This window comes from Zonotrichia leucophrys, chromosome 2, assembly GCF_028769735.1.
Source record: "Zonotrichia leucophrys gambelii isolate GWCS_2022_RI chromosome 2, RI_Zleu_2.0, whole genome shotgun sequence".
Taxonomy (NCBI): domain Eukaryota; kingdom Metazoa; phylum Chordata; class Aves; order Passeriformes; family Passerellidae; genus Zonotrichia; species Zonotrichia leucophrys.
Genome location: NC_088171.1, coordinates 103589310 through 103604513, shown reverse-complemented (window position 1 = coordinate 103604513; position 15204 = coordinate 103589310). Strand labels below are relative to the sequence as shown.

The window sequence follows — 15204 nt, the reverse complement described above, 5'->3', positions numbered from 1 at the left end:
ATATATTTCAGATGCAGAAGCTGTGCCATCTATATCTGCTGTAACATGTTGATGGCTACATGCAGATAGCTGAGTGGGTAAAACAGAGTTGCTGTGATGGGGGAAAGGTAGACAGAAAGGCACTTGCAAGGAAGTCTGGATCCCTACTGAAGCTGACAGGGAAATAAGGCAGGAAATAACAAAATAATAAAGATGACGTGAGTTAGTGAATCACATTATCATCAAATGTAATTTGGACAGAGGCTGCATTGATTACGGAACTACAGAAATATTTTATACATGGAACTATGGCCTGGTCACAGGATACTGTGTACCAAGACCAGCAGAGCTCAACAGGGTAGCAGGGGTGGAGAGCTTCAGTGCAGGCATTGGGAATGCCAATGACTGTTTGGGTTCTTAAAATCAAATTCAAGGCTAGAAATTTGGTTAATAAAACTGTGTCTGCTAATGGGCAGGAGACGTAGGTGTGTGGACTTTGGTTTAGGACTCTAAAAAAGGCTCAGGCTCAGGGGTGGGGATCCCCAGCAAGTTTCCCAGATCAATTATGAAGTCAGTCCCAGAGACATTGGCTGCATTAAGGGAGAAATGCCAGTCCTCATCTAAGTGATTTCTGTCCAGCTACACAGCTCCACACTCTAAATGGATATGGGGATTTCATCTATCACAGGCCAACTATTGTACCAGCATTTAAAATGGAAATCCTCCTTCGCCTGTGATGATCCTGAATTTCTCAAGAGTTACCATCTTATAGGCCAGGTTGGATGGAGCTTTGGACAACCTGGCCTAGTGGATGGCGCCCATGCCCACGGTGGAGGGCTTGGAAGTAGATGATCATTAAGGTCCCTTCCAACCCAAACCCTTCCATGACATCCATGATTCCTGGGAGGGCGCATGCTCAGCCCATGAGGTCGGTATTCGCTTCGCATCCTGAAGCTGAGCCACGAGAGGGCACTCACTGTATGAGGTTTCACATCCCCTTCTCCAGAGCCAGCACAGGAGCTCCTGCGGGCCTGGGAGGGCTAATGTGTGCAGCTACCCAAAATGCTGCAAGTATACTGGTCCTGTATGTTTATAAAGGTTGCTATGGCCTGTCTACATCTCTTAGTGGCTGAGATAAATCCCAGTTGCATGTACAAGATGAGGGAGGATAACAAGCTCTCCATGAATAAGCATTATGCTACTTAAATGCTTAAAGTATTCATGATATGGATGAGATTTTTATGTGCAAATGGCCATATTTATTCCTTACATTAGTTCATGGATGTAAACAGAAAAATACCAGAGTTGTTTTTTACCTGTATCTTAAAGAAAGTGTGTACCTAACCTTTCCTAGGAAAATCAGCATAAATTAGGAAATATAAATTGAGAGGAGTGTTAAAAGCTTATAAGACAAAACAAATCAACAAATCAGTAAAAACATATGTTTTCTCAAGAGGCTCATCCACTTAAGAGAGCCAGGATGCCCTTACCTCCCCTGGTCGGATTTTGATGTAGAAGTTGTTCCTCTTGTAGGAAATTTTCAAAACCTTTGGCCAGGCAAATCTATTTATTCTGAGTCTGTCTCGATATATTAAGAGTCCACTTGCACAGACTCCTAGCATGATTTCCACTCCTTCGGAATCCTGGAACAGCAAGCAATGCACTTTGTTGAGCATTTCTATCCTTGCATCCTACAGTACTACAGATTCCTGTATCCTGTGTTTCTATCTGAGCTACGTCTTTTTAATGCATCAGCTGTAGTGACCTGATTTCTGAGTGTTACCCTCCTCACTGAATGCATTCATGCAAATAATAGTAAGGTTGGGCAGGGTGAAGGAAACTGAGGGTTTCCAATGTTTCCTTATATTTAACAAAGACTCCAAAAGGAGGAGGAAAATTTTAGATGTCATTAAAAGAAATACATCAATCATATAGCAAAGCTTTATTAGCATAATAAAAAAAGTGTTATTAGCATAAATACCAGATTGAAAGTAAGTATGACAGCATAAAAATTTACTTCTCCTGGTATCACTCATCTCCATGACTAAGCCTTGTGAATCCTTAGATAAATTTTTCTTCCGTAGTTTGCTCACCTTTAGTAGGTGGCTTTAGAAAGTTTGCTAATTTCTTTAATGCTCTTGGTGCTTTTGCTCAGTATTTTCACTTAGAAATGCCCAGTGGGTATAAAGTTGAGCGTTTGGACCAGAAAGGATTATTTTTTAAAAGTGTGTGACTGTGACTGTGCTATAACCTACGTTTGTCAGAAGGCTGTAGCTCAGACACAATAGCACTACACAAAAGATTTGTCCACAATCTTACCAGAACACACCCATAAATATTGTTTTTTTTAAGAAAGAAATATAGATTTTTCTTTCCTTTAGAAGTCTTCAAATAGTCTAAAACCAATCTTCACTGTCTTACTATCTTCTATCACTGTTTTTTCATTTAGCTAAAGTACTAGTACTGATAGAGTAAAGAAGAATCCGCTTCAAAGTACTGAGTTATTCACAAATTGTTTTTCAATAACTTAAAGTCACAAAAACCTGAGCACAGAAGCTATGAAGATGTCACCCTCCGATAATCATGAAAGGAATTCATAATTTTCTTCTAGTTTTCCCAACCAGCCATCTTTTAGGCACTTGGTGAAAATCTGATTACATTTCAAGACCAACACAATAGTATGCATGGTCAGTCATGATGAAGCAGCTATGGCACAGCTTGAAATGAAAATAGTTTTAAAATCACAACAGAAATAGTGCCACAAAGTCACTCCAGTGTTAGAAAACACATCAGTAGAGGACATATGTTCCAACAACGATGGTACCACCACCTAAAGATAGATTTTTTCTAAATACAGCTCATGTGTGGTATCACCATCAGGCACTACAGAAATGACAAAGCTAATTTTTTTTCAGTGTACTTCAGTTTCACTTTCCTAAGCAAAGAGCAATATCTAAATACACTGAACAATTCTAAAATAAAAAGTCTCATTGCAATAATCACACCGCCTGGTCCTGGTGAATGTCTGAAATGCAAGTGTGCTCATACATGGCATGTTTCTGCAGGTGCAAGCAGCTTCATCATTTTATACACTTTCTCAAAAATTGTCGAGAAATACCTTCTTCCCTTATCTCCATCATCACCACAAATCTAAGTTTGTTTAAGACTTCTGTTACTTGGTGTCAGAGACTGTTTTCCAATATGCTACTTCTATTGCAAAATGAAACCTGAAAAAAAGAATTTGGCTATTTCAGGAGCCATGTAGTTACATGGGACAGGAACCTCTTAGCTGTAATGTCCAAAGCACACTCCTCTAGCTCTGCATACAGATGGGGTGGCCTTCCTCAGAATGGTGACATGCCAGAGGACAAGTCTGTCTATTTGAACATATTTTTCATCACAGCCTTGCATTTGATAACTGAGAACTCATTTTAATCTGAGCTGGAGAGTCCAACATTGAATATATTGGCACAACCTTAATGAATTGACATTTACATAGAGACATTTGCTGTGGCATGACTTCCAAAAGACATGCACAGAGATACTTGTCCCTTAGCCTGACATCATCAAATCTCACTGTCAGACTTAATTAAAACTAAACATGACTTCTCACGCAGAGTCTACTTTTCCCACCTTCAGCTCAGGCTTCAAGATGACTGTGGGGTTCCTTAACCCACAGACAGGCACATCTTGGCTATCACTGCAGCTTTTTAAAATAAAGAGTATCAGTTTGGAGAGACATTAGGTTTTCTACTTTTTCTACTTTTCTCTGAGTTTTTCAATATTAAAAAAAAAAAGAAGAGCAAACCAGGACACTAATACTTTTTCAGGAAAGAATAAATAAAATGGTTATTTTATAATATCCCATCTTAAAATTCACAGCTTTTCTGCAATATTCTGAAAAAAACACTTAGGCCTTAATGCTAAGTTATGTAAAATTTTCAGTAACAAAGCCTGTAATTTTTAAAAACAGTAATCCATTTAGTTTCTGGTTTTTGGACTTCTTTGCATTGTGACATTTGCCAATCCATTTCTCTCTGCTCCAAATGAGCCTCAAGACAGAGTGTGTATCTGCAGGATACAGGGAAGGCAGTGGCATCCCTCCTGGTAGATGTTGCCCCTTGAGCTGTACTCAGATTCTTCATTTTCAGTGAAGGCAATTAACAGAACACAAAAGATTGCCTTGAATTCTGTAACACACATGTACAGCTCCTATGAAATGCCTCAGGGACACCGTTGCAGGCTCTTTCAAAATCCAAGCTGCAAATTTATCTCAATTCTTGAAAGGAGCTGCAGCAGCAAAAAACCAGGCTCACAATAACTTGACCTTTAGAGAAAATGCGGTTCCCTCCACAAGACAGGATTCTTTGGTTCCATATTCATTTGCCAAGGATGCTTGCTAACCTCAAAAATGTTAAAATCCATTAGTCTTACTCTGAAGAGTGAAGAAAACAATAGCAATTATTTATTTGGGAAAAAAACCTTAAAACCAAAAATTCGACAACCAATACAAGGCTAATAAGTGACTCTCTCCAGCCACAGTAAGAATGACCATGTTTTATTCATAACTTAGTCTGCTGATGATTAGAGAAACTACTTGATCATGGGAGAATGTTTCCAGGAGAATTACTGCCCTCCCTGTCAACCGCAACAACCACACTTCAGGAAAGAGACAAGCTGCTCTCTCCCCATTATCATCAATCTGATTATGTTTCCAGCACAGCTAAATAATTGCTTTAAAGTCCTTTGCAGCATAAAAATGATCTGCTATCCAGTTAAGATAGCATGGATGGCCTTACTAAACTGGAAAATGTAGCTGAATGAAAAGAAAATTCACCACTCTCTGGACAGCTTCTAAAATCCTCCCTCATCACCTCATCCACTAAGTATTTTCCTCAAGGACAGCATTTATTTAATCAACATGAAAGTTGATGTGCAACATCTTTGAATCTATAGGATAAGTTATGTTACGGTTACAAGATATATTTATGCTTATTTCATGAGTCACCTTTCCTCATGTTGACACATGATTCATCCCACAAAATTCCTGTCTCAAAAATACAAGAAAAAATAAATCAGGGAGCCTATGCAGATCCAAGCACTATGCCACAGGAGGAGGAGACAGGGCCAGTGAAGGAACCAAAGTACATACCTTGGCATGATGGAGATCTACTCCATACATTGATAGTTTTTTGGCATTCTCCAGGAAATGCATCTCAGCTTCTGCAGGTGTCATTCCCCTGTGGAAAAGTAACCAGTTCTAGCATAAATGTTAAGGAAACAGAATCCAAAAGAAAATCCAGCAGCTGGAAACCATTTTCAGCATGTCAGAACTACAGTTTTACCTTTTATGTATCTGGGTATCTAACAGAGCCACAGCTCTAGTGCAGACCCTGCTAACTCACATGCTGCAAAGCTCTTCTCTATCCAAAGACACGTAGAAGAGTCTTGCCGGAAAAATCTTAAGTACACCACTGCAGAATTTAACATCTCCTGATGCACCAAGATGGTACCTGAGGCAAGCTGGAGCTCACAGTGACGCCCTGTGCTTACCTGTGGCTCTTGTGCAGCTCGATCACTTTGTCCTCCAGCTCCTTGGTGTGGTTGGGTGCGAAGCGGAACTCGCTGATGTAGTCGCTGCCGTACTCGTCGGGGTCGTAGTCGCCGAGCTCCGACTGCACGGTGTAGGAGCCCAGCAGGGCCAGCGTGACGAAGGAGCAGGGCAGCCGGCCCGAAACGATGTCATCTCTCAGCTGCAGGCAGAGGTAGTACCTGCAGGGGAGCACCGGAGCAGCTCAGACAGGGCTCCTGCACCGCTGCCCCCAGAGAAGCACCGCCCGAGCACTGGAAAGAGTTCCAACAGGCATTTGCAGACAGCCAAGCCCAGAGATCTTCAGCCATTCACAAGGACAATAATAATTTTGTAAAAACAATCCCAGAATGCCCAGAACCCCAAGCTCTTACCCAATTTATTAGTAGGAACACCTAATTTATACAGCAGCATGGAGATCTCTAAATAAAATTATTACTTTGTTTAGTGAACTAGATGAAGAAATACCCATTAAACATACTAGATTTCTATCATAAATCACTTACATATAAAACTACTTGATAATTATTTCAGGAGAAAAAATAATTAAATCTCTCATATAGTGTTCATTTAAGAACAGGAGAACTCCAAGTCTTTCAAAAAACACAAGCCGTTGCTTTAGCAACATGTTGTGCTTTCTCAAAAATACATTGAAACAGTAAGTGCTGTTAAAACCATAGAAACATGCAGTGGAAGGTTTCACCAGATACATGAAAACAGAAATAAGTGAAGAGCACTGGTTTGGTGGCAAAGGCAGAGCTCCCAGGGGAAATTTAGGAGTCTAAAGAGGAATAAAGCAATCCTTTCCTTTGGAAGTCCTCTGTTAAACTGTGAACTCTTGGCACACTGTCTTTCTGCACAGTACCTACCACAGGGGACCCTGATCAAGGCTAAAGACTTCATGTTACCTTAAAAGCATCAAGTAGTCCACAAAATACTGAAGGTTCAAAATATGCAAAGGTTGCCAAATGTTGCAACAGACTAAGAAACAGTTTGCTGATGGCACAAAAACTCATCACGGATCAAAACTTCTGTGCCTCCTTCCAAGGAGGAAATCAGGTGAAGTTTTGGGTTTTTTTGTTGTGGTTGCAATGTGAATACAAAACCAAAGAGTAGAGGTGTAGAGTGCAGAGCTGAGCGACTTGAAGAGGAGGGAGCAGCTATTAATTATCACCATATTCTCTATTCCATGCACATCGATTGCTTACTTTGTCAAATGATACACAAAATTTGCATATGCATGCTTATTCTGATCTATCTTGGCTTCAGCTGGGAAAGAGTTCATTTTTCCCTAAGTAGCTGGTACAGTGCTCGCTCTGTTTTGGATTCAGTATGGTCACAAAACCACAACATTATCTCACTTCTTCCCTTTGACAGTCATGATTTTACTTACAGGAATAACTTGTTACCACTATATATGCAAAAATGGGCATCAGGCATCTTTGTGAAGATTAAAATCAACTCAAAGGAATTTACATATTGAAAAATCTGGGGATTAGGCTTAAACTACACAAAATACTTCATAACACAGAGGATAGACACTGTTCACACTATCTTTTTTGTCAAAGTATTGCATATTTTCCATAAGCTCATATGAAAAAGAGAGACAATTGGAATATAAACATTTCTTTTCTTGTATAATTAGAGTGTAAGTGCTACCAGGAACAGCTTTTAAGCCACTTCTTAAAAAATATTTAATGTTTAAAACACCTGGTAATGTCCTCAGATAGCTGGGCAGGGTCTGGAGGGTAGAATTTCACATTAAATGCAAACTGCCAAGCACCACCTGGAAAAAAACATAGATTGATTGAAAGTACACTGCAAATGCAAACAGAGATGCTCATGCTACTCAATCACCAGCAGACTTAAAAATATCCCAGACAAGCAATTAATAAGAACAGGTTTTAGAATATTTTTCCCACACATCATACGGAAGATAGTGTACTAGATCAGATTTTCTTTACTTATTTAGCAGGATTTCCACTGAAGTGAGGACTCTGAGTGAGCAGTAATTTATTACTAATACTAAAAAACCTCTCAGTGTGAGAACAATGTTTGTTGAAGGTAAGCACCACACAGTCTGTACAAGTTTTAAAAACCAATAACCCAAAGCACAGAGACCACAAGCCAGAGTGAGAATGGGCTCTGGAGTAGGGTGATGTGCTGAGGTCTAGCTGCCCAAATGAGCTCACAGCATCCTCTCAGAGTGCTGCCTCAGCACATAGCTCCTTTCTTCAGCAGACATAAATTACTGTGCAGACAAAACTGCAAGGACAAACACAGAGTATGACTGCAAAAGTACATAGCACTGGGGAATTCTTATTTAATCATTTCACTAAATTTAGTTGACCCATGGGATGGATACTGTTTTGTATCTCCAGAGTCGGCAAAATTATTTCTGGAGTGTTAGCTTTAAATGTTGTAAAAAAAATTATATCAAGATTTAAAAATAGAGTTGAACATGGTAGGTAAATTTAGAAGCTGTTCTGAAAAAAAAGGGTTAGGTTACACTAGCACAAGACTTGAATGCAAATGAAAAGCAATAACAAAACCCCAAACCACACTGTTCTTACAAGCAACAAGGAAATTTTATCCCATGGCAGATCCTATCCACTTTGGTTATCCACCCATCTAATCTCAAATGTTCAAGGCCAGGCTGGATGGGTCTTTGAGCAACCTGGTTTAGTGGGAGGTGTCCCTGCCCATGGCAGGGGTTGAAATTGGGTGATCTTTAAGGCCCCAACCAATCCAAATGATGCAATGATTTCATGAATGTGCAAGAAGAGTTTTGTTGTTAACCATCAGGAGTTCAGCTCTTGGCAAGACTTTTGGAGTCCTTGATTCTAGGAATTTTTCCATTTTCTTGGGACATAAAAGATGGCAAAAGGAAGATTTGGCTGGCAGCGAGGATGGGGCATGGTCCCAGCAGAGAGCAGACCATCCCCAAGGTGGGAATGCAGCCAGAGGTGACACCTGATTCCACAACAGATGGAAGGGACCATGGCCTGTAAATCTATTCCTTGGCACAAAAAATACATCAAACCTATGATAAAGCCTATCACAATAGCACAGATGGTTAAGATAGAGGAGTAAGCAGCCTTCACCCCATATTTACAGGGTTGGAATAAAACCTAACACTGTGCAAGTTAGCGGGTTATAACTAGCGGGATGTGAACCTTTCTCAAACACTGTGATGAAGTCCCAGCAGTGTGGTCTGCATGTTGTACAACTCAGCCAGTTTAGCAGGACTATATATATGCTTTGGAAAGCATCAAGGGTAACAGCGCTGCTTTTCCACTGTTGGCCTGTTCCAAACTTCTGTGATGAATTGTAGAGAGAAAGGAAATTATTATTGTCATTTTCTGCAAACACAACTGTCCACTGCCTCAAGTCCAGGATGAGACGCTTCTGCCCTGCTTAATTTCCCACTGTCACAACCCTTCATTGTCTATTTCATGGCTTGGGTACATATTAAATACATTTCAAATATGTGGTGGGGAGCTGAGTTGCTTTACTTGCATTGACCATCTGTGTAAACTGACTCATTGTGGTGTAATGCACCTTCCTCTCCAGATCCATCCCTTCATGAGACTTAAAAAGACAAATCTACATTACTTTGTATTGCAGATCACTTACTTGTAATGAAAAAAATACTGGAGGAAAGGGGAAGTTGCACCAGTATAAATTAACCCTTTTAATCTTGGAGAGGGAAGGGATTTCAGTGTCAGGCTTTACCCAATTAATGTGAACTACCAGATACATTTGTTTGTGGAAGCAAAAGTGCTAGAAGAGGTCATTTACAAAATGTGCAAAAAAAAAAAAAAAAAAATTACTGGGGCTTTTCTGCCCACAGAAGTCATACACGTAGACATTTTGTAAATTTTTAAAAGTGAGGGGAAGTAAAAAATGCAAGTCAAGTTTAGAACCCAGCAGTCTCAAAAAGGTTTTTCTTTGAGTGGTTTTTGAATTTCTAATATATGAAGCCACAAAGTGAAATAGAAATATAGATTTAGAATATAGATTTTTGCTTTTAGTAGAAACTTATACTAAGTTAATAACTAGATGCCTAGTTATAACAACTGAGCTTTTAAAAAGATTAATGTGAATTAGAAAATTCATGGTCATTTTTGGAAGAGAAATCAATCTTCTGAAATGAAGAAAGAAAAGGTATTTTAGAGTAATATTTTGCATCAGTGAATTATTTCAGTATGGGGCATGAATAGTGTTTCTGCATATGTTATAAATATCAGTAATGCAAGAAATAATTCAAATACATGGCCTAGTCCCTAAGGTTACATTGCTTAATGTCAAATTTCAGGATTTTGCATCACTGCAAATGTCAAGTTGTTTTCAGTGACACAAGTTCACGTGTTGTGAGCATCAGTAATGCTTCACCATCATACTAGCATAAAAAATCTAAAGGATGTACATAATTCCTTTGCTAAAGACTTGGGACAGGATACAAAAGATGACTGTGAAATATGCTTTGTCCCCATGGGGAGACGTGTAGAAGGGGGCAACAATAACAAACTTACTTCGGATCTGCTTCTTGATTTCCTTGGCAGGGTCCAACCAATTCTGCAAAGAAAATGTTTCCTTTTTTCAATTTCACTTAGAAAACACAATAAACGTTATTTTTTAAATAGTGCTATGAGTCAAAGCCAGAACATGTGAAGCTCTGCCACTCCTTTCTCCTTGGATTAGCAGTAGGCAGGGCTAACACTAACTTCCAAGATGTGGCCCTGGGTAGAAACAAGATTTTTATTAACCTTCACAGACTTTGAGGGCCTGAATGATTTGAAATAAAAGAATAAAAAAAATAGGAATTGGTAAAATAAACCCACAGAGATATTTTTGCAGATATTTTCAGGTAAAACTGAATTTCTACAAGCTTGTTAAAAACAAGTGCTTTTGATAGTTTTTTTCCTCCAGTCCTGTAAAGGCTGAAAAGACTTGCTAGAGGATAAGCAAGTGCACAGTAGGGATGTTTGCAATGCAGCATGGGCATGAGGGGCTCTCCAGGGAAAATCAGAGGCAGAACCACAGCACCTCTGCCCCCATCCACACCATGCAGAGCCCCATGATGATGCAAGACAAAAACCCTGCTGAGGAGGTGGAGAATTATCCCAGCAATGTGTTAGTACCCCGGAGATGCCAAGGAGCGGATAAAATCCCTCTGAAGGAGGCACACAGCAGCTTGGGGTCTCAGTGCCTCTGCTGTCTTGACCTCTAAGAGAATCAAATTAATATTTAAAATGCGTCAGAGCCCAGAACAAAAAGTTCGCTTTCCCCAGGAAAGTTCCACTTTCTCCAAAGAAAGATAAACAGATGTACCAGAGACAATAAAACACTAAAGAAATACCAAACAAACAGAACACAACAATCCCTCCCCAACAAAAACAACCAGTCTGCAGCTGTCCAAACCTGCTCTGTGGTGCAGAACCTGAGCCTGAAGATCTCCAGCTATTGCTGAGCACAAAAGCACATTATGCACCAAGAAATTAAAGACACATTAGGATTTCTGTTTACAAAGATGACATAGGATGTGGGCACATATGTTGTTGTCTGGCTGAAAGTTATGTGCCAGAGGATGGAGATGAATTGTTAAGTACTTTGACATTAAAAATATGCATGTTATTGATCAATAAAAGGGGTGGCAGGCAGCTGTTCTTTTAACTGTTCAGCTCTGTAAAGTAACTGGCGACCTACAAATATTTAGAGCTTCTAAACCATGTGTTAATAATGAATCCATGCTTCTCTTTCCCACAGGAAAGCATACCTATCTGAAAATGCACTTAGATTTCTGCCTAGCTTTTCTAAAAACTCAAAACTAAGCACATGCTAGGGCATTATCTTGTGCTGGCATGGACCAAGTAACCGCTTAAGTGATTTCTGTGAATTAGAAACAAAGAAGTCTGTAAAGAAAGTGGAAAAAAGAAACAAAAAGATTGATTTATTTAATATCATATATATGTGAAACAAAAGGAAGCCTAGAAAACACAACTGTTGCTCCTACAAGGCATAAACAGCTAAAAAAGTAGTAGAAGAACCAGCTCCATCAGGGAAGCCCTTACAGGCTTCACAAAGCACAAAATACCCTCAGCTGATGAGCTCTGCTGAGCTACTGTGCATATTGCTAAGAAGTTTTGTATTTGTTTCTGTCAAAATATTTATCTTAAAATGCCAAAATAACACAACATATTTTAAATTATTTTTTTATACTCTCTCTTTCACGGTACCATGTCCCAAACACTTTCACATTAGATATCTTCAACACTTGTAATACACAGCTTGTTTCAAATGGAAGCTGGAATGCAGGACAGCAGAATGTGATTCACTGTTCCTACCAACTGCTTCTGAAGACTAATGTCTTTAGTCAAATCAACAATAATGCTAAGATAAAGTCAAGGCTTAAAGCCTTCCCTTATCTTGGCAGTTAGCAGGAACAGTCAGACATCCCCTACCTATTTGTGTCCCAATCACTATTATTAAGCCATATTTTAGTACAATATGTTTTGCAGTGTATCTATAAGTGTAAATCTGACTTTCATCTTGACAGTAAAGGAATAAATCATACTAGAAAGAGCACCAGCTCTATGGTTAATATTTTCTATGTCATAAATTGCCGAAAGAGAGGGAACCCAGGGAAGCACAGGAGATGCTCTTAAAGAGTAAAGTCACAAAAAGACAATTGCTCAAACTGTGTCTATGGAACTTGGCAAGGAAGATAAAACCACCTTCTGGAATGTTTACAGCTGTCTGGGGAGTGTCTCAGGGAGTTCTAATGTTCACATGCCAAAGGCCACCTGCATTTTTGTGGGTTACCTTTTGGTTTTCTGTGTCTCTGTATGTTAGTCCAAAGTAGTCTTTTTCCAAAAGGTTCAGATGCTCGCACACTTTGTCAAATAGCACTTGACCTCTGGAACGTTTCTGTGGGAAATAACAGAAAACAAACCAAAAGACAATTAAATTTGCCAAATAAAGTAATATAAGCATTAAAATAACACCTTTTCTGTCAAACCAGTAACCTCAAAATTATTCAAATCAATGCGCCCATCTTTCCAACCTATTGACCTGGAGCTTCATAACAATCTGCTGAATGGGGCCAATCCTCTTTTCCTAAAACCTCAAGTCTTCTTGCAGAGTTAGAAATAAGTCATATATGTCATATTTCAACTTCCAGTCGGAAAATCTCTTCTGTCTTTCAGAAACTCCAGCTTCAAGAGCATGATGAGGTCATACCTTTGCAAACCGAAGCAATTCTTTATGTGCAAGTAGCAACAAATAGCAGTACAAAATATTCCTGGTCATGGTCTATCAGAGTTGTGACTGGCGGGGCAATCCACTGGAGGAAAAACCAAACATGGACATACTATTTGCTTTGGTAACAGTGTGGACTGATTTCAGGACCCATTTTTGTCTAATACACAGGGAAACGTGATTATGCCATCTATGGAAATCATGGGAAGAGCCTAGTATCTGACTGGGAATGTAGCTGGGTAAAAAAGCAGCTTTCCACTGCCCCAGTAACCTTCTTTACTGATGACATGTCAGATGAGAAGGCCTCTCACTGTCAACATCTAGAACCCTTAGCAGAAGCTTCATAGTATCTATCATACTGGACAGTAAAAATTCAGGTCATGCCGTTTCTCAGCGTTGTATGTGAAATTGAGAAAATAACCCTCCAGAAAACCAAACAGACAGAAACATCCTCTTTATAACCTACACATGCCAACTTTGATATGCATTAACTACGATAAACAATTCAAAATTATTTGGGCCATATTTATTGCTGTGTTTCATCACTGCCTGCTTCCCAAAGTGCAACTCAGCTAAAGGAAAAATCTCTCCACTTTATTCTGACCACACGAGTACATAAATATTTTAGTTGATGTCAGCACAGTGTTTTCTTTATCTGTAGGTGGCTAGAAGCAGACTGGAAACACACTACTTGCTTCAAAAGCAATGCAGGCAGTTGACAAAAAAGAGGAGAGAATGCCACCTCCAAATTTACATGCATCTGCCAACAGAGCTGCACCCGGACTGCACTTCCAGCACAGCAGTCTTGGCTGGGAGAGGGCAGCTCAAAATCCAAGCTGACACAGCTATGCCAGCAAACCCATGGAGCCCAATGCTGGCCTCAAACTATTTTAGAAGTCCTAAGCAAGCCAAAAGAAAAAAAAGGAAAGAACTGAGGGTTGCTGCCTAACACCCAGTGAAAACATCACAAGAGATGATGGAGTTGTGCAGCGTAATCTAATTTGTGTTAAATTTGGTATTTTTACTGGCATTCAAATGGTATATTGGAAAGGGCGCTGGAAAACATCCTTTACATTTTATCAATGGAGAAACTGAAGCATGACCTAAAAAATGTTCTCCAGCTGAGGAAGGAAAACCAGGTCCAGAAGTGCATTACAAGTGTATTCCTGTAACTTCATTTACTGTGCCTTCCAGCATTATTTGAGCAAACGGCTCTAGGGCCTTGTTCTGTGTGTCACATGCTTTCCACGCTGTAAGTAGGAAGCACAAATATGCCCCAGCTCCTTTATAGTGTCAAAACAAATGTTTAGTTAATTCTTCACGCCCTGAACTTGAAAGTAGGTAACGAGAGGTTGCTGGTTTTATACTTGGTGCTCTCTGTAGAGAAATAGGCAGACAAAAAAGATCTTAATACTAGTGTGTGGAGAGGAAGCAACTCAGAAACTTCAAGCCAAAATGGTCACATTTCTGCTGTAAGCAAGCAATGTTGCATTTTGCAAATTTCTTGCTCTTCTACTTGTTAACAAACTAAGTAGTTATACTGAATTGAGAAAAACAAGCAGATTAGCTCTAGAGGACACACCAGCTCTGAAAAACACTGGTCTGCACCAGTGCACCATTTACATGTATTCGAATTGTGGCACTTCAGTGCTCACTTAATTTTAAGAGTCACTCAAGGCCAGCATAGGAGTTGTTTTATGTGGCTGATCCATAGCTACAGAGATCTACACAGATGTCTGTTTTGAGAAATAGTAGCTAGCAGCTGCAAGGTATGATGTTTTAACAGGGAATTACAGGAAACAGTTGTGCAGGACTGTGCAGTAATAAAAACCAAATGCCCAGGACACCCCCAGTGCTCAGTATTTCTTGTTTGGCTACGCACTGCAAGTGAGAGTATCTACAGCAATCTGGAACAATTTTCTTGGCAATCTAACTTCCTCTTCCTCCTCCTGTGTGAAGATGCCCAAGTTGTACATAAGTCATTTTCCACACAATTCCTGCTGCCTCAGGATGGGGGGAAATCCTGCTGGTGGTGCAAGAGGACATGAGAAATCAAAATGCAACTAACAGCCCTTCCTGGTCAGTGTCTTCTTTTCACAATCACAGGGTAAGAACTGGTGATGCTTGAGGGAAAGCCTGACCAAGATCACTTCTTCTACAGAAAGAGCCATTAGTGTCCAAACACTCACATTGAGTGTTGGATGAGCCTCACACCATAGCCTCACCACTGTCCCTCACCCTGCCTGTTCCCAGGTCAGAGATGACCTGTGGGAGAAGGATTTAGAGGACTCTGATCATCTGGAGAGTTGGATCAGCCTTAAATGGAGTCACCCCTGCTGTCCTCCTAATGCAAGAGAAATCCTCATGCCCCTGCA

General features: G+C 39.9%; 1 protein-coding gene across 23 annotated transcripts in view; it reads right to left on the bottom strand.

Annotated features, from left to right (window-relative positions):
* The window catches only part of EPB41L3 (erythrocyte membrane protein band 4.1 like 3), a 96680-nt gene that overhangs the window by 29463 nt on the left and 52013 nt on the right, over positions 1 to 15204 (bottom strand). For all 23 annotated transcript variants that reach the window (XM_064705884.1, XM_064705893.1, XM_064705891.1 and 20 more), the window contains exons 4-9: positions 12395 to 12499; positions 10105 to 10147; positions 7280 to 7355; positions 5533 to 5751; positions 5132 to 5219; positions 1470 to 1622 (exon numbers count right to left, since the gene is read on the bottom strand). In XM_064705884.1, coding sequence (XP_064561954.1) covers positions 1470 to 1622; positions 5132 to 5219; positions 5533 to 5751; positions 7280 to 7355; positions 10105 to 10147; positions 12395 to 12499 — 684 coding nt within the window. The remainder of the gene's footprint in view (positions 1 to 1469; positions 1623 to 5131; positions 5220 to 5532; positions 5752 to 7279; positions 7356 to 10104; positions 10148 to 12394; positions 12500 to 15204) is intronic.